The sequence below is a fragment of the Streptopelia decaocto genome, assembly GCF_964273445.1.
Source record: "Streptopelia decaocto genome assembly, chromosome: 22".
NCBI classification, from domain to species: Eukaryota; Metazoa; Chordata; class Aves; order Columbiformes; family Columbidae; genus Streptopelia; species Streptopelia decaocto.
The window spans coordinates 5,293,486-5,312,339 of NC_138677.1; the positions used below are offsets into that span (position 1 = coordinate 5,293,486).

Consider the following 18,854-nt stretch of genomic DNA (forward strand, 5'->3'; position numbering starts at 1 on the left):
TCACGGCTGCGATGGGTCTGGGGTGGAATTGGGGCTCGCGGGGGGAATGGGAGGGAATTACGGCTCCGCGTGTCTGATGTGATTAAACACAGCGCAATTAAACACTCCGCAAGGCTGCAGTTTATATCGGGAGAGCTTAAAGCTGGAGTCAGAGCACCCGCAGCTGCGTTTCTGTCTGGGTTGGAGTCAGCGAGGACAGACAGACAGCACAGCCGAGGGGCCAATCCAGAGCCAGCGCGGCTCCTGGCAGCCGCGGGTTGTTGAATGACAGTCTCTCCAATCTCTCAGCAGGGTTTGAGGGACTCCTGGTGGCAGCGCCGGCTCCAGCTCCCGCGCCTCCGCGGGCCCAGACCCGCACCCCTTCTCACCCCGAATCCACCGCGAGGAGGGTTTTGCTCGCTATTCCAGCAATCAGGAGTGCTGGGAACGCTCGTGGGAGGATGGAAGGAGAGGGAGCAAAGACAGTTTTAACGGCGCTGTGTCAGCACAAGGTTTGTAGCTCGATGGCCAGTCTGAAGGCATTGCCAAGTGGCTTTTGATAAACTGAGACAAAAAAATCCCAAATAGATTTAAAACCAAAAGGCAAAGCCTGCCGAGGAAGACACCCCACTCATCACCACGGCCCTCTGAGCCTCCTCCCCCCAGCTTTCCTGCCACCCAAACGTGTGTGTCCGGGGGTCCCTCCCCTCCCAGGGCTCCGGACCCGCTCCCCTGACCCCCCAGTCAACGCAGGCTCTTCTCAGCTCTGCTCTGCTGGGCCTCAGCACAACGTGACACTCTGACCCTGTTTACGTTCTCCAGAAGCTTTTATTTTATTGTTGAGTTTAAGCTGCCGCACAAACACACAACGTCTGGGCAGCAGACCCGTCCCGTCCTTGGCTTAGTCCCCTCAAAGGGTATTGAGGAGCGTAAAGCTCCTAAGAGGCGAAGAGCAGCGGTTTCACTGGGAGTGAAGCCCTTTGCCGGTTGAATTGCTGGTGAACAATCTCACAAGGTGCCCAGTTTATATTCTAACACCTTCGGGCCTGCTCCATGTACCTGTTACTGTATTTCAGTTTTGTAGGTCAGGGGTGATAAAATCTGTTAATTATATTAATGCGAAAAAATATCCAAAAAAGCTTTAAGAGCAGTTTTTTAACCCAGGCTTCTTCATAACTCCTCCTATTTTTGTGGTGAGATAAAAGCATATTTTTGAGAACTACCCCGTAGAGAAGGGAACCTTTGCCTGCTTGATTTTTACCTAAAGAACAAACCAATGATGTCAGAGCTCACAGAGCATGAGTCAGACTCTCAAAAACAGCCTCTTTTTCTCTCGAAGGGAAAAACAAACCAAAGAAAACAACTCCCTTACCGCAACACGATGATTTGGATTTGCCTCTTCGTTTCCTCGTTGATCCTTTGTGCGTGTGAAGGACCCGCCGGCTCTGACACCCCAGTGTCCCCACACCCAGCACAGCCGGGGGAAGATGGAACCCCAAGAACTTGCCAGACAAAGCCCCCAGAAGACCCAGAGCTGCCTCCTGCTGGAGCTGCTGAGCTTGATCTGCTCCACCTTCCTGTGGGAGGTTTCCTGTCCTGCTCAGGATGTCCAGGTGGCTCCAATTAACAGCTCCATCAGAGCTTGGTAGATCATCAGCTGGAGGCCTCCCCAGGCTCCCGGGCTGAGATCATACAGAGTGAGTTTCTGGGGGGTCCGTGGGGGATCCCTGATGCTCGTGCCGCCCGTGGGCACCACAGGGGTGGGGCAGGGGCTCACACGTTGCCCACTGGGCATTTCAGGAGGTTCTCACGTGCTTGGAGAAGCTGTTTCACCCTTGGAGATCACACCTACCCACACGGGTCCACACCCCGCGCTGCAACACACCCGGCTTTGCCAATAATTACTGTTATTTACATATAACTCGAGAGTATGGAGCAGATGAAAAGCACAATCGGCCTGTACAACCCCCGGCCATTGCACAGATAGAAGCTGTTGCAGCAGCCAAGGTTTGGCTTCTCCTGTTGCACCCGAGCTCCTGTGTGCAAGAGTCTGTGCTCTAGGTGAAGAAAACTCAGCGCTGGTTATTCTGCAAGTCAAATAAAGCCCTTGTGGGGAGGGTTTCAGGAGAAATGGGAATTCAGGTCTTTCTATGAAGGGCTGTGCGAGTTTTTTCTCCAGTTTTGAAGATCTGAAAGTGTTAATTATTGGCAAACCCACCTTGTTGCTGCAACAAGTGTCTACGTGTCTGCTTCCCCGGGTTCTGTTTTACCCCAATCTCTAACCGAAGGAACTTGCAAATCTCAATTTTCACGTTGTATTTCAACCAGCGTCTGTTGTTTTTGGTGATGCGAGTTTCCTCAGAGCGAGTTCGCAGAACAACCAACCCTCCTTTTTAATTACGAGCTTTTTGGCGCAGTTCGTTACGAGCTGTAAAACCGAAGTGGGTCACTAGGTGACTCCCCCCCTTGTAAGCGCCTCAAGATGTGTTTTTCTGAAACCAATTATTTTAATTGCTGGAAGCAGAAGCTCCTAAAGCGCAATTGAAGTACAACTGCAAGTGCTTGAGCAACTTGCCCGCTCTTCAAGAAACTGGAATTTAGAATTTGAATTGAATTTTTAGGCGGGTTTCACTGCTTCAAATGCTTCAAACTCACATGAAGCAGCAGCCACAGTTTCCATTTCCTCCTAAAAGTATTCGGTTCGTGTCCAGCTTTGCCAAAACTCACATTAGCATCAGAGCTCCTACTTTTCCTTCAAAGATGAGGAGAACACGTTTTATCCTTTTCTGCGCTTGGGAAAGCTGATGAAAGCTCTGAATCACATCCAGGCGGTACCTTAAAAGACAAGAACCAGACCACTGTCAGCTTACAAAACCAAAATGTGTTGGGTTTTATTAGTTTTAGACCATTTAAAAAAAAAGACCAAAAGGATTTAAAAAACGTTACCATCCGATATACCCACTGTTCCCTAAAAACATCCTGGTTCATTGAAGCACCTGCATCATGTGTTCTCCTAGAGCTGTGAAGTCACGGGACGGCTTGTATCTCGTGTTGTAACTCCGCGTGTTTTACTCCAGGAGGGCAAAATGGGGCATTTTCGGTACATCTGTAGAGCTCCCAGGGGTTTGAAAGGTCATGGGGAGCAAAACTGCTCTTTTTTACTATTTGTGCCTTATTCGTGACTGTCCAGAGCACACGTACGTGTGTGAACACTCCCTTGCTCTGTATTTGCCTTTTCTCTGGCTGAGGTCATACTGGGATGCCTTGGTAGCAAATTAATTAGTTAATTGGTAAAGAACAGCAAAGAGTTGGTGAGAAGAATCCCACGTCACAGAAATAACCCCTCAGATAAATCATTTAGTTCAAACCTACGCTCAGCCCTTTGGAAATGGAGCTCCTGCAACGCTGCACACGGAACATGAAGTTAACGGCTGCTCTATAAGAGAAAAAGATGACGCCAAACCAGCCCAAAGCCGTGTCTTCCAGCCCATTGCGGAGCGCTGCTGAGGACGGGCTATCTTTAAACACCAAGAACTGGGCAGGGGCCGTGTGGGAAGAGCTGGCGCAGCGGGGACAGCACAAAGGCTCCCGGGGTTTGGTTTGGGTTGCTCAGGGTTGTCCCCAGGACAGCTCGGTGACACCCCGGCCTCTCTACAAAGCAAGTGCTCTTATATTAACCACGTTTGTTCAGCCTCGTGTCACTCCCTGGTAGCAGATGTCACGTTCCGCTGAGCTGGGGCAGAGGGGACGCACATCACACAAGGGCCTTTGGGAAAGACGCTGTCACTGCAGCCACGGAACCAGAGGAAAGGGAAAAGGCACAATTTCTGATATAAAACCCCAAACCGATGCTTTTCTAGAGAAGGAATCCCAAGCAATACGATCTCTACATCTTGTTTTTCCTGTCTGGTGTCAGATCCTTTGCCCCTACAGACCCTTGAAGTCCCTGTGCTGACATCTGACAAGTTATTAAACCCAATATCCTTTGGAGACAAGTGATACAGTCGAGGGAGATACAAAAACCACGTAGCACATTTTAAATCAAACCGGTACTTCATTAAAAAAGAGACACATGAAACGAGTCAGTATTTATTCTTTCTTCTCGCCGTCCTCCGTGCCGGGGTCTGCGGGCGGCTCCTCCACGGTCGCGCTGTTGCTCTCGGAGCCGGTGTTGCTGTCGCTGGTTCCCTCCTCCGCGGTGCTGTCCCCCCCTTCCTGGCCGCTCTCCTTGTCGTCGGGGGTGGATGTTCCTTCTTCGCCGTTCTGCTGGGTTTCTGTGCTCTCTTCTGGGTGCGGCTCTTCTGCAAGAGATTTCTCAGTGTCACTGACATTTATTTAGGTTGTGCGATTACAAATACAGAAGAAAAAGCTGCACAGCAGCATGGGAAGACGTGTTGTTCTATCGTCCTTGCCAGATGCAAACCCATCATCCCTCCTAGTTGCTCCCGGCTGAAAGGTGAGTGAAGTTTAGGAAACATATTTTTCCCCATGAGCAGATCACATACGAAGCATCACACGGGGCTTTGTGGTATCTTTTCCATTTAACACAAAGAAAGCAAAGACCTGATGGAGTTCACGATTGTGAACGTTGTTCTTAAGCCTTTCTTCCTACTAACAGCAAAAGCGGGGCGTCCCGCTGAGCGGGGCCGTCACGGAGACCCGGCAGCGCCGCCCCCGGTGCTCGACACTCACCCGTCTCCGCCGGCGCGCTCTCCTCCTCCTTCTTCTCCTCCGCCTTGCCGGCCGCCTGCTCCTCCTCGGCCGCCGCGTTCTGGCTGCGCTCGGCCTGCTCCGCCGCTTCCTTCTCCCTCTCCTCCTGCCTCTTGCGAGCCTGCTCCTCGGCTTGGGCGATTTCAGCCACGATTTTCTCCATGTCCACTTCCACCTTCAAACTGCATAACTGGCAATGCAAAACAACGGGAAAGCTTTTACTGCTCGGTTAGGGAGATACAAGCACATTAAAGAAAGAAAGGGGTAAAGAAGCAACCTAAATGTTGTAACGTGAAGCAAGCGAGGACGGAGCAGTGTCGTCTCCGCCATCCTGGAGCTGGTCTCGAGTGAGCTCAACCAGTCCAGCCTGAGGCACTTTTGGAACCGCACTGGCTGAACGTCACCACTAAAGGTCACGGAAGGAGCGTGAAACAGCACAAACGCTCCGTGGTTTAGGACACTGCACGCTAGGACAATGCATCATCAGGCACGTAATTATGATTAACGGAGCGCAGAACCAAACGGAAGCGGTTAAAGCACTCGTACAAACGGGGAACTGGCGGATTCCGCACGGTAAATGGAGGAAACGTGGGAGTTTTACCCTTTTAAGCTCGTTGTTAAAGGATTCTGTGCTTTCCAAGAACTTCCTCTTCTTCTCCTGGTGACGCTCCTCGATTTGCAGCAGCTCCGCTTCCAGTTTACGCTGGAAATGAATCAAATGGCAAGAACATTACTATGGAGTCATGCGAAGAACCGGACAAGGTTTACAGCTACGCACAAAAATACTTTGACCAATACTTAAAAATATACCCATATAGTATATAAACACCCTTACGCTTCCCTTGCTCTAGTACTCAAGAACTCAGAGGCTCATCTTGCAAAGTATGAACAATAAATGAGTGTCTGCAGTAGGTCAGGATTGCACAGGCATGTTACAAACGGTCTGTGCTTGAAGTGAGTCTTCCAGCATAAAACAGGCATTTTGTTTCATATGATACACCCCATAGGTACATATACACACACATTAATGAATGCAGGAAGATAACAATTCAAAGGAAAGAAGGGGATACCACCCCCTCCCTCAAATCTTCTTCTGTTAATTAAAAAGCCGCACAAATGTTGAGCTCATGACCTCATGAGTTTAACACGATTCTCAATTTACAAAAAGCACAAAAGGCGAAGTCTCACGTCTTGCAACTTCCAAGAAAACCCAGAGCTGAGCTACTGGAGCGCACAGAACATTGACACCCAACAAGAACAGTCATGTAGGCGATCAAACGATCCGAGACCTGGCGCGCGGCCCAAGCCCGTTACGGTTTAGCTGCCCTCGTAGCGTTTATCTTTACCTGATGAACCATTAAGGACTGAACCTGGCGTTTCAGAACTTGCATCCTGGCCGTAGTGACGACAGAGCGGACGTCGGGCACCACGCTCTCGCTCAGGATCTCGCTGATGAGACGGTGGTTCCTCTGGAAACGAGCTGTGGCCGTGTGCTTCATGGAAAATCCATCGTCGTAGTCTGGAACGAGAGTCCAGAGCGCAACCGCTTTAATACCACAAAATGACCAATGACACTGTTACCGCTAATGAAAAATAACATAAGAACCCTAAGGCCCGTTGCTGTCATGTCGCAAAGTTCATACGGACAAATACAGAACTGGGAAATGGGAAATAAAAGGATAAGGTACCCTGGCACAGCTCTGACATTTGGGACAGACACATCTGTGTCACTCTGGTCTGTCCCGGATGGGAACAACGCAGCTCAGGGCCCAGAGCAGCTGGTTCTGCCCGAGCTCCCTCGACCCAGGCGGACTTTGCAGTCCCAGAACGCCAGTTAATGGAACATTACACCTATTTACACACATTTTGCAGTTACCTCGCGCTGTTTGGCGTGAGCTTTATCTCAAGGGTGTGCTGTACAAGGGGGAATTAAAAAAAAGGGTGTAACTCCAAACATTTTCCACCCTCAGGTTTCAACAAGTATTTGGTTGTGAATTTAAAAGCAGACATGAGGCGTACGAGTTTTCCCACTGGGTGGGGAGCGTTTCCTCGCACTCCAATAAACTGGCAGAATTTTCTCAACAGCAAGGTTAACTTATTCTCTAAAGAATCTCAAGTGACAGTTGTTGAACATATTTGAAGTCCAGGTGCCCTGAATCGCACCAGAACTCTGCCTGTCAGAATTATGCGCTTCTGGTAATAAAACACAAGATTCCATTCAAGCTGGATTAAATCGGGCATCTAAGCCTTTTGTAACGCATGTATTCTAGCCATTATGGGGCTGTTTGCACACTGATTTGCTCTGAACCCATTACTTCACACATAATTAAGGGCTGGAATAACTTTTGCCACCGGCTTGTCACCTTAACTTTTGGAAACAAGGCAAAGTCAGCTGTTTGATGTACAAAATAAGACGTGATCTGGATAGACTGGAAAAACGGGCTGATTCCAATGGGGTGAAGCTCAACAAGGCCAAGTGGCGGCACTTTGGCCACAACAACCCCCTGCAGCGCTCCAGGCTGGGCACAGAGTGGCTGGAGAGCAGTCGGGCAGAAAGGGACCTGGGGGACTAATGGACAGGAAGCTCAACATGAGCCAACAGTGTGCCCAGGTGGCCAAGAAGGCCAATGGTGTCCTGTCCTGTATCCAAAAGAGCGTGGTCAGCGGGACAAGGGCAGTGATCCTTCCCCTGTGCTCTGCATTGGGGACGCCACACCTGGAGTATTGTGTTCAGTTCTGCTGCCATGATGTAGTAAACGGACTGGAGTTGGACCAAGGGTTGGACTTGATGATCTCTGAGGTCTTTTCCAACCCAGTCGATTCTGTGATCATGAAAAATCGGTGTTAAAGGCACCAAACCAGAAAGGAAATCACATTAAAACGTTGTGCAAGTTGCACGCTGGTATCTTCCACGTCCGGCGGCCGTTTCTCTATCGTGTTGGTCCTGTAACGAGACCGTCTCACGCAAATCCCTCTGCGCTTACCGTCGGGATCTTCGGCCGGCTGGATGCTCATGTAGGGCTCGCCCTTCTCCATGCGCGACTGTCTCTGCCGGCTTTCTTCTTCCAAGGCGGCCTCGGCGCGGCTTTTCGCGTTGATGTAGGCGAGGTACGCGGGAGAGTTATGGTAGGCCTTCATGGACTCGTTGTACTCGATCTGAAACGTGACCAACACGGTTTGATCGCACCACTGGACCATTTCGGACTCCACAAAACCGCGGCCGGTGTAACTCCGAGTGCAGTTACCCAGCCAACGCTCTTGGGAATCATCGGGCTGATACACAAATATTCCCTCAGGGTTTCTTTTTACCAATGAGAACTTCTCCCAGAGTCACTCATGTTTTACAACCACTAGCTGGGCTTTGAGGTACATTTCAGCTGTAATACCTCAAAAGTCTTACAATAGCTTTGGTTTTTGAGATTTAAAAACCAAACACCTCAGAACGAGGCAGTTATCAAACTAACTTTGATAATTTATTAAAACGAGTTAACTTAAAATATTCTCTATAATCCTCTGGAGCTCTAACTAGATCTTTGCTTCTGATTTCTTCTCGTTCCTTAGTCCAGTGTGTCATGAACCAGTTTTCAAAATAACTTATGATTTTTCCGTTCTCTGCTGCGTCCCCCACTGGGCTGACCCAGAATGCTGCAGCCAGACCAGCGTTTCCTCTGGTACCGCCACCGCATCACTATTTTCACCTTCTTTGAAGTATTTTCCCCTTCGAATCGCTTTCTTTAATCTCGCTTTTAAAACCTGCCAACTCTAGGTTTTGTACAGTGATTTAAGATACTTTCCGTGAAAAATAAGGTATTATCTACAATATTGTCAAAAGTACCTAAACAGCTTGTTTGCTTTATGATCAGAACTGGGATCCTTCCACCTAGACACTGTAAAATATCAACAGGATGGCCCCTGCCCCAAGGAGCTTACAATCTAAACAGTGTTACCAAGTTAAATAGAATTCCTTGATTATTTTTGGTTTTTTCCCAACTAAGAGCGTCCGGCTTTGCAGAACTTCTCTATTGCCCTGGAATAAAACCAGCTTAGACGTGACCAGGTTGTACCGAGCCTCGGGTGCCTGCCGGGTTTAAGCACAACACAGCAGCCGGACAATTCTCCGCTTGTACCTTAAAATCACAATAAGTGTCTTGTAAAGGTCCTCAGCACTTACCAACCGAGACACACGGGGGAGCCGTCATCTTGTCACGAAGGTCAATAAAACCCAAACAAACCCACAAGAAAACCCTAAAAGCGGTAGTTTTGCTATTAAGAAACAAAACAGTATATGCCATAGCGTGGAGTGACACCAGATTACACCATGAAAACCAAACCCTACGTGACTGGAAGTCTCTTACGAACACGTTCATGACAACAGCAGTAGTTGCAGAGCACCAGTTTTGAAAGAGGATTTTGGGTGTTGAGACAATCTTTTCAATACTGATGTTGTACAATCAAATCCATTCATTAAACAGTTAAAATCGACACTCAATTAATAAATACTTCATTCTGAATTAGGTCTAAAAACTGACCAGTCACAGTTGATGTACAGTTATTTAGGACATACTTCCATTTAAGTTACATACAGGCTCTCGTCAATGCCTCATACACCACTGCATGGGTAAGATGAATTTTTCTTCTCAGACCAGTTCCTAGAAGAATCAGCTGTAATAAACATCCCAGATTTCTTCCATTTACCTTTTCAGCTTCATATTCATTCAAATACTCTTGCTTCTCTTCATCAGTGAGATCTCGCCACATTCCTCCAATAATCTTGCCAATTTCCCATAACTTCAAATCAGGATTGGACGCCTTCACTTGGTCCCAGACCTTAACAGAAACAGCTGGAGCTTTACTAATGATATCTAAATACTTCCAAATTAAACATTTTATATTGTCATCTCAGAGTTCTTTCTGGAATCACCATGAAAAACAGGATTAAGTTAGGAATGAGCCTGGCTAAACTATCTGGATTATTTTCTGGGGCAGGAAGTCAGCAGGAAGCCATCTACTGAAACGGCTTTGGTTTCATGAGAATATTGCCTTTAACCCTCATAATTCTCTTCTTAAATGCACATCGCTGCATCTCGGGGAAAAAAAATGGCTACTGAGTACACACATCCAGCAGTAGATTACGATAAAGAGCACTGAGCTTTTCAGATCAGAATGGAACATTGCAAAATACTTTTCAGTCTTGCTGATCAATTTGAGTTCCAACAAGTTCTGACTCCACCAAAAAAAGTTCCTAACTTTATAGGGAAAAAAAACACCAAAGGAGAGAGCTGCCAGTGTTATTTCTTGCTGCGCCACTTGACTTGATGGTTTTTGCCTAAGACAGACAGGCTGGTAAAGATACTGTACCAGAAGTGGAAGAATCTCCTTCTGGCTCCCCCGCTTCAGACAGGCTGACATGCCCTCCCCATGCCCCATCAGATTCCAGACTCCACAAGAGTCTCCTACTTTCTGTCAACCAGTTCACAGAATAGCGAAGCAAACGTTGCCACAGGCTAGGGTGGTGAAGAACATGCAAAGTCCACTCATCGCTACTCTTCAGTCCAGCTACAGCACTGTACCAAGCCCAGTATACCGCAAGGAATACTTCCTTTATATTAAAAAGTTGTGGCAGTAAGTCACAGGCACTTCTGAATGTGGCAGGGTGGATCCTTGTCAGCAGAGACAGCGGTAGGAATTATCATTTTAGAGAAAACTTTTCCCCCCAGAAATTGGCAACTGTCTGAACAGACTACTGCTGCCTTTATTCTGCAGGGCAATGCATCTGTACTTTACAGTTCCCTTAAAGAATGTGCAGGCTGTTAGAAGTAAAAGTTTAGAAGCTGAAACTAAGATAATAGCAATTAATTGTTAGCACATAGGAACACTAGCTTTAGTTATTACTTGTTTGACACTGTATACCCACCTTCCGGCTGTACCTCATGTAGGGCATCAGGGGCTTGTCTGGGGGTTTGGGGGGCTTTGGAATGGTAATACCAGAGGAAGCCTATAAAAGAACCGAATAAATCCAGTTGTTAATGTGATCACTAGACAGTTTTAACACACACGACTTTTGGAGAACACTCAGTCTTGTGCCATTAACACAAACCAACCACACACACCCCAAGAGAAGCAAGCAACATCACCCCAAATTACCCAAGCTGTGAACAGGCACTAACTACAGCTGCTCCTCGCAGTATTATTTTTCCAATTTAACTTTGTCCTTTTATCTGCAAGTTCACAGAGCAGTAACTAGAGAAATCTTCAAAAGGGCTCCATATTCTTAAAACTGAAATACCCAGCTTAGAAATCGACATGGAAACCCCAATTACAGCATGTTGTTTTCTCCCTTCTGATGAGCAATTCATTTTACCTGTTTTGACAAATTTAATGCGGCTACTCTACAGGTGAAAAAGGAGAAAGTTTAAGATCGTAAGGTTAGAGATGTATTTTCACTTTCAAATAATTTTAGCAAGATACTTGTCTGCAAAATTTGGAGCCAATTAAACTACTAATTGTAAAAAGAAAACCACCCTGTGCAACTGATCTGTCAAAGTGGGCATTATTGGTACCCAAGCTGTACTTAATTGTACCAATTAGCCTGTAATATCATTCTGTGCCCTGATATTGCTTTCGGTTTGTGCACATTGCTCGCACTGAACAAGAGGACACTGAGCACCAACTGTTGCTGATGGGAAGTTGCTGCATCCCCTCAGTCTACAAAACACCCATCAGGGTTTTCTCCCAAAACCCTGCGGTGATGTTACAGTCCCCGTCAGCTGCAGGTTCCGAAAACCTCCGCTCTTCAAGCACTTACACATGTGAGCAGCTCCGTTAGATTAATCTGGAGTATTGTCATATAAAGCAGTTCCAAGATTTGTCAAGACTGGGGCCATAGATAAATACTTTGATTTGACCAAGAAGACTCATGTTCAATATTCAGCTTTCAAATTTTTCCTCTTGATACTTTTTGTTTTGCTGAATTTATGGAGCTCCATGAAACAATGCATACAGAATTGTGTATAAATAATGTACATGAGGCATATGCATTACCAAAATGTATACAGATATACACATACAGATGGATTTGAAAACATTAACGGAAGTTGTTTAATGCTTTTAAATTAACAGGAATTTAAAGACACCATACATATATTGATATATGCATGGCAGAGAAGGCTGTGTATGCTTATGACATACAGAAACAATGAAAGTTCTCAGACAAAATCTAACTCGTATAAGGAAAAAAAGTATACGTTCCGTCAAGTTCCAGCTTGTCTAAGGAAGGTCTTTTCTAGAAGCATTTTAACAAACCAGATGAACTTCTTTCAAATAACCGTGTATTTGTTCCTTGTGAAATCTTGATATCTTGATCTTGTGCCCAGCAGAAACAGTCCCTGGACACTGACCAACTATCTTGGGCCCCTTTACCTTCAAGCAGCCTTGCCCATGGCATTTCCCCCAGCAATGGCCTGAAAAGGCCAAAGTTTGCCCTGCTGAAATCCAGGGTTGCAATTCTGCTTGCTATCCTGCTCCTGCCACAGGAGATCCTGAACTCCACCATCTCACGGTCGCTGCAACCAAGGCAGCCCTCAACCTTTACCGCTTCAACCAGACCCTCCTTGTCACTGAGGATGAGGTCCAGCAGTGCACCTCTTCCAGTCGGCTCCTCCACCCTTTGCATCACAAAGTTCTTGTCAGGGCACTGGAGGAACCTCCTACGCTGTGGCTGCCGGCCGAGCAGTCCTGCCAACAACCACCAGGGAAGTTAAAATCCCCACCACAACCAGGGCCTGTGACTGTGAGGCTGCTCTCAGCTGTCTGGAGAGGCCTCATCAGCTTCCTCACCCTGATCTGGTGGCCTGTAATAGACACCCACAATAGTATCACCCTTGCCAGCCTGCCCCTTAACTCTCACCCATAGACTCTCAACTCGCTCCTCATCCGTGCCTGGACAATACTCAATACATTGTAGTTGCTCTCTCACGTAAAGAGCAACTCCACCACCTCACCTGGCTGGCCTGTCTTTCCTGAAAAGGACACAGCCATCCATGGCCACATTCCAGTCGTGTGTGCTGTCCCACCATGTCTCTGTAACTGCCACTAGATCATGATCTCCTCTCCCAGCATCCTTTTGCCCCTGTGAGATAAACCTTTCCCACGTATCACTGTGTGGACTGGTGTCTTGTAAAACCAGCCGTTATCAAAGAACCCAAAGCGCTGCCTGTAGCACCAGTCCTGGAGCCAATTGTTTACAGACTGAATTTTTCTATTCCCTCTATTCATGTTCCAAACTAGTCGTATGTTTTACATGAAAAACCCTGAAGCTATGAGAATTAAAGGAACTTAAAAAAAATCGGGGATTTACTCTATTTGTGTTGTGCTAGTTACGAACATGATACACTCCCACAGTCTGGTTTTGTTTCCTAACTGCATCCAATGCTCAGGACTTGATCTTGGCAAGAAGCTGCCCCCTCCCTCATCACTTGACTTTACCTCATTTTAAGTACTCCATGAAAAACGAATGTAACATCCATTTTCCACACGTTGACAGAGTACAAAAGATCTGAAAGGATTCTGTTTTATTATCATCACACTTCTGTTGAAAAAAAACTTGGGACTTTGCAGTTATTACCAGACTAAGACTGGAAAGCAAAATAAAGGCTTGCATCTCTTGCATGGCTCAATAGGATGATGCAACTACTACCAATGATCTCCAGTTTGCAAAATATCCGTCCTTATTTTTGTGCCAATAACCCTCAATCAAATGAGCAGTTCCCTCCCTCCAAGAATTTGTACCCACACTACAGAACTTTGCCCTAAACATGCGGCGGCCACTGAAGACCACGAACTGTCTTTGTGGAGTTCTGCATCGTACACAATTACCACATTGTCTTTTCTCTGCGGAGTAGAAATCAATTTTCCTGCAAAAGGTTTCAGAGTGAAAGGGAAGGGGGGAAGAGGTGAGGAATAAGAATCAGGGTTTTTTCTTTTGATAAAGAAGTGGCAGCAGCCGAGACTCAGAAGAACCTGACTCTAAAGCCATTTTTGGTCAATTCCTGTTGTTTGCCGGATGATGTAATAGTTGATTCTCCTACCGTGACCCGGCTGTTGGTGCCCGGGTTCCCTCCCAGCCTGTAGTTGTTGTAGGCCAGATGGCTGTATGGATTGTATCCCACAAACCCTGGGGTGCTGGGCATTTGCTGATGGAAACAAATGAGACAAAAACACGAATGAGAAATGAGCTCAAACGAGGAAAACACAGAAATGAAAATGAACTGCAATATGGCATGCAAAAGCAACCAGAATTTAAACAAGCAAATGAGGTGTAGCAGTTGATATCTTCTCAACACACAAAACTTACTCCAGTATAAACCTATTAAAGAACAGGATTTATAAGCAAACGTGTCACTACAAATTTGTCTGAAGTCAGTGATTTGATTTCTTTTAAGTGTGTAACTCATTTCACCAAGTATTCTATAGATCCAGCTCACAGCCAATGAAGTTTTCCAACATAAGCCGCCAAGTAATTCAGAAAGACTCTTACACCCAAAGGGTTGAACTTACAAGGCAACACAAAACATGGTAATTGGGCAGAAATTCCCAGTATCAACATTTCCTACACCAATGAAAATCCCCATCTGCTCGTTTTCCCATCCTTCTGCCCTTCCAACAAATATTACATTATCAATAAACAGGAAAAGAAAAAGTTCTCTCAAAGCACTATGTACCACCAGCAACATCTGAAGACTTTCCCCGTTGTTTGCAAAATGTCACTATTTTGGGGAAGTGGGATTAGAAAGCTGGGAGAGCAGACAGTTCACAGACATCTCCTGTTGTGAGGCTGCAGACTGAGTTGAGGAACCTCTGCAATCAAACCTACAGGTGAGAAACTACAGACTAGTCCGAACAGATCACGGAATCCAAGACAATTTCAGAAGTTAACCAACACCTTCATTCATTCTTGACAGTAGATCAGTTCGTTCTAACCTTAGTAACATAAAGAACGTAATTTCTTTACAATCCCTTCTTACCCATCATCCACACACAATCAAGTAGCAGAGGGTTCACTGTATTCCCTTCCTCACATAAATTTCTCTTGTCTTTTCCCATTATCTGCCACTTCCTAAGTCAATTTTGTTGGGAAAAAGAAAAAAGTATCAACTATTTAACAGCAATTGTGATCAAGTCCTGACTGTGGCTGTCCCATAACTCCATGAGGATTCCCAATATCCCATAGCATTTCTAGGTATCTAAGTGTCACCTGCAGTGTCCCACTCTTTAGCAGCACCTTGGCCCTAATAAGAAACATGCCTTGCAATGGTCTTTTAAAGTGATTCGCTGACTGGACCCACTCTAGGTCACAGTCACAAAAATTCCACAGCTACGTTCGGGACTCCAAGAACCAAAGCACGACAATTAGAAATACTGAGCAAAAATAACCTGTAAAATTAATCTACATTAACTTGTGAAGTTTTCAAGTACAGGTAGACATGCTGTAGTTAGTTTATTTCTAAACACACAGAGTAAAATTATCCTTTAACAGTCAGCCTTCAAACACATCTTTTATTGCCAATCTTTTTAACCTCAGTCATGACAGCAGTCAACGTGTACGCCTGTGATCAAGACGTACACATTCACTATTTAATAAGATGCCATTTTACTGAAGTTCTGTATCGCCATAGCAACAGGTTTTGACTGTGCTGAACTACACCTCTTCAATAAAATCAGATAACAATTGTAATCTCTGTCTGCTCAATTCTTTATTTCTGCAAGGAAGGATTTAAATGTTACCAGAAACTACCTTGCATTACACGGAGAGTTTTTACTCCAGCTATCACACCAAAGTGGTGAGAACTACTGGTGTTTTGTTGACCGTAGCAACTGGAACCAGCTGTGGAAGAACAAGCAGGTTATTTGTCTGTTTTTATCACTTGCATTAACAGAGCACAGACCATCACCTCAAGGACTGTATAGAACATAAGTCATCCAGAAGATGCTTGAAAGACGGGTAATGCACGTCACTAGTTCCAGTTTCAAAATGTGTTTCGTGTGCCCTTCTGCAGGCTTCTATAACTTGACTAAAGGATGTACCACACGATATAAACCATTTAACCACATCTGTATCCGAAGGGACCAAACGTGGACAGCGCTCGATGCAGGAATCCCGTTGTCAGCGATGCCACCGCGTTCCTTCTAACGCTGGCACAAATCTATTAAGTTGTGAGCAAAATGAAAACTCTGAAACTATGCAAATAAAGTTTTATTTATGTAACTTTATAAGAGCAGAACTTCTATTTATACGTTATGTGCTTTTCAAGCCGCTTTAAATATAAAGTGTGGCACACTAAATTTGAAGGATTGCAGCTCATCTAAACCTCATCCTGTGGTTTTCATCCCAGACGGATGAAAAAAATTCACTGTGGCATCTTCGCTCATCTTTCTGTACAAAAGATTTGTATTTTCTTGTGTGACTATATTACTCCTAAAATGTAAGATAATTAGGAATGCGAACACTATGGAATAGGTGCGTTTGCTTCCAAATGCTTTCCTGCCCACACACAGTGGTGTTTCAGCACCTTTTTCACATGCAAGGATGCACCTGGACATTGATTCAGAGCTGCTGTTCATGTTTTCCTTGATGTCACTCCAAACCATTTTACTAAAAAGTACAATATTTCTCATGCCATAGACTCCAAACTACCACTGATTTCAAGAAATTTGAATCCGACTGGCATCATGAGTGTTTTATTACCCTGACCCGATAGAACAGAATTGCTGCGGATTCCTGCATTCCTCTGAAAACCGGCTGCGTACAACAGAAATGCACAAAAAAATGCACTGTCTGCCCATGATTTGGGCACGAGTGGAGTGGGAAGTTTTAGAATTAAATATATCAGTTTGTTCTTAAATATTCCAGTGTAATGTTGCAACCCATCGTGAATATAATTTCAGACCAACTGACTGCTTACAGAAAATTACATATCTGCAGAGTCTAGCAACTTTATTCAGCTTCTCTTTCACAGACTGCTTAAAAAAAAAGAAGGAATTAATTTAAACAACGCATATCATATTAATAACGAAATACGACTAGTTTGTGTTTCCAATACAGGAAGGTGATGCAACTCCGTAATTATTGCTCTGGTAAGTTATTAAAGGCTGTATTACCAGCGCTGTGTTAATGAGAAAAATCACTATACTTACAGTTGCAGGAGCTGGGGTAGGAGGTGGGGCATAAGATGGCCTTTCTGTTAAGATATAAATGTAAGCAATTTTTTTTTTTTGAAAATTGGAACAAGTTCTTTACAAGGCATCTGCTGTGGCGTTTTTAAGCAATTTACGAAAACAAGACAGAAATCCTACTCTCAAAGACTTTGTGTTTTGCCACTGAGGAGTGTAAAGCAAAGGACACAAGAGAAAGAAAAGAAAGAAATTAAGGCCACGCTACTGCTGTGTTTCTAGCCTTTTATTTAGGCGTAAGACTGAAGAATATGAAAAGGGTTTATATGCACATCAATTAAAAAGAGGGTAAGCTAAAATGTAGTAAGCAGGATTTAGAAGAATCTGTGATATTTGGATTTCCTACGAGAACTACATGCCAGAAATCAGCCACAGCAGGATTTAAGGCCAAAGAGTTTGGTCAGAAACAGCTACACTTCGTATCATTCCTTTTTGTGCAAGGAATAATAGGAATATCTCACAAACAGGTTCTGCTGAACCGGATCTTTAATTAACCAAATTAAAGGAAGAAAAATCTGAAAACTTACTTGACATTTTGACAGGCAAATTTTCAGCCACCTGACATTATATTTGTACTTCTGAAAGACAAAAGAATACCACGCTAGTAAGTGTTAGGCCTTTGCTTCCCCAAATCTTTGAAACTTCAATTATTATATTTACCATTAATTATTCAAAAGTTTGCCAATTTTGAAATAAAGACAAGAGTTTCTCAAAACAGAAGTGTTATCTCTTTGAAAAATGAATGTACTTTCCAAGTAATCTGGCCTTAAATAGCTGTGAAATAACACTCGGGTTTAGTACCTTCATATTAAAACTATATGTATTTTTTTGCCTTAAGAAATAAAAAGAACATACCCCAAGATTTTACCCTGTTTCAGAAAACTGGTATGAATGCATGAATGACCAAATTAAATAGTGTCTCGAATCACTGAACCCAACAGCAGCACCATCACAGGCCATGGGACGCGAATAAACGTTTTTAACCTTTTAGCAACGAGCCCATCGGTGTGTATGGAAAAAGCGCTACCACAAAGAGATGCTTTATCTACTTTTCTCTTCAAATAACTCCACGGAAGTTTCCACAGAGGCCGAAACTCCTTTTGAAACACCCGGTAATAACGCGCTGAGCTTCGGCCTCGCACGAATCCTCCTCAGGACGCGGGTTCAGGGGGAGCCGGGGCGGGAGGGCGGCCCCGCGGCTCCCTCCGCGCCTTCCTGAGGAAACGATCCCCGCAGCGGGGCCCTCGGCCCGGCCGAGCTCCGGGACCGCCCGCGGAGGCCGCGGCCCCCTCAGGCCCCGCGGCCGCTAACGGGGAAAGCGCCAAACCCCCTCACCCCCCCCAGCTCGGCTGCTCCCCGGGCCGCGGCTGGGCCAGGCCGGCCGGGCGGCCCGAGCGAGCGCTCCCGCCCCGACTCACCCGCTCCGGCCGCGCTCCCTTTGTTCCTCAGCAGGCCGGGCTGGCAGCGAGGGACGGCGCCTGCGCGCTCCGCACTTTCGACACACCGCCCCCGACCTCCCCCAGCCTCCCGGCGGCGGGCCCGGCATTCAAGGCGGAGGGGAATCCCCTGCCCTCCTCGCCCCGGAGCCCCCGCCGGGCCGATGCCTTTTCCGCGCCCCTCCGGGAGGGCGGGGGCCGGAAGAGTTTGTGGCGAATCTGCGGAACGCAGAGGGTAAAGATCCGGGCGCTACGTGCGAGGTGCGGCCCCGCCCCGCCCGTACCGGGGAGGAGGCCCCGCCCCGCGCGGTGTGGGGTGTTCCCGCCCTCCCCACGCATCGCGCGGGTGGGGTTGTCCCCGCTGGACACCCGCAGCCTCCACCACCGCATTTCAAGTTCTTATTTGTTTAAATACATAGGCTCTTCCTATTCATGCTTATACTGCCCTAAAATATAATATCTTATGCTTGTTTGATGGAGTCCTCTTGTTTTTATTATGTG

At 46.1% G+C, this 18,854-nt stretch overlaps 1 protein-coding gene across 1 annotated transcript; it reads right to left on the reverse strand.

The window, feature by feature from the left end:
* Window positions 1–2,840: 2,840 nt before the first annotated feature.
* On the reverse strand, window positions 2,841–18,567 carry SMARCE1 (SWI/SNF related BAF chromatin remodeling complex subunit E1). Its single transcript, XM_082070729.1, has 11 exons — window positions 18,336–18,567; window positions 17,445–17,495; window positions 16,882–16,925; window positions 13,776–13,880; window positions 10,604–10,684; window positions 9,385–9,516; window positions 7,674–7,845; window positions 6,036–6,208; window positions 5,291–5,392; window positions 4,672–4,879; window positions 2,841–4,280 (listed from the first exon to the last, which is right to left on the reverse strand). The coding sequence occupies exons 2-11, from the start codon at window positions 17,449–17,451 to the stop codon at window positions 4,069–4,071; spliced, it is 1,236 nt and encodes a 411-aa protein (XP_081926855.1). The 5' UTR covers window positions 17,452–17,495; window positions 18,336–18,567; the 3' UTR covers window positions 2,841–4,068.
* Window positions 18,568–18,854: the final 287 nt, after the last annotated feature.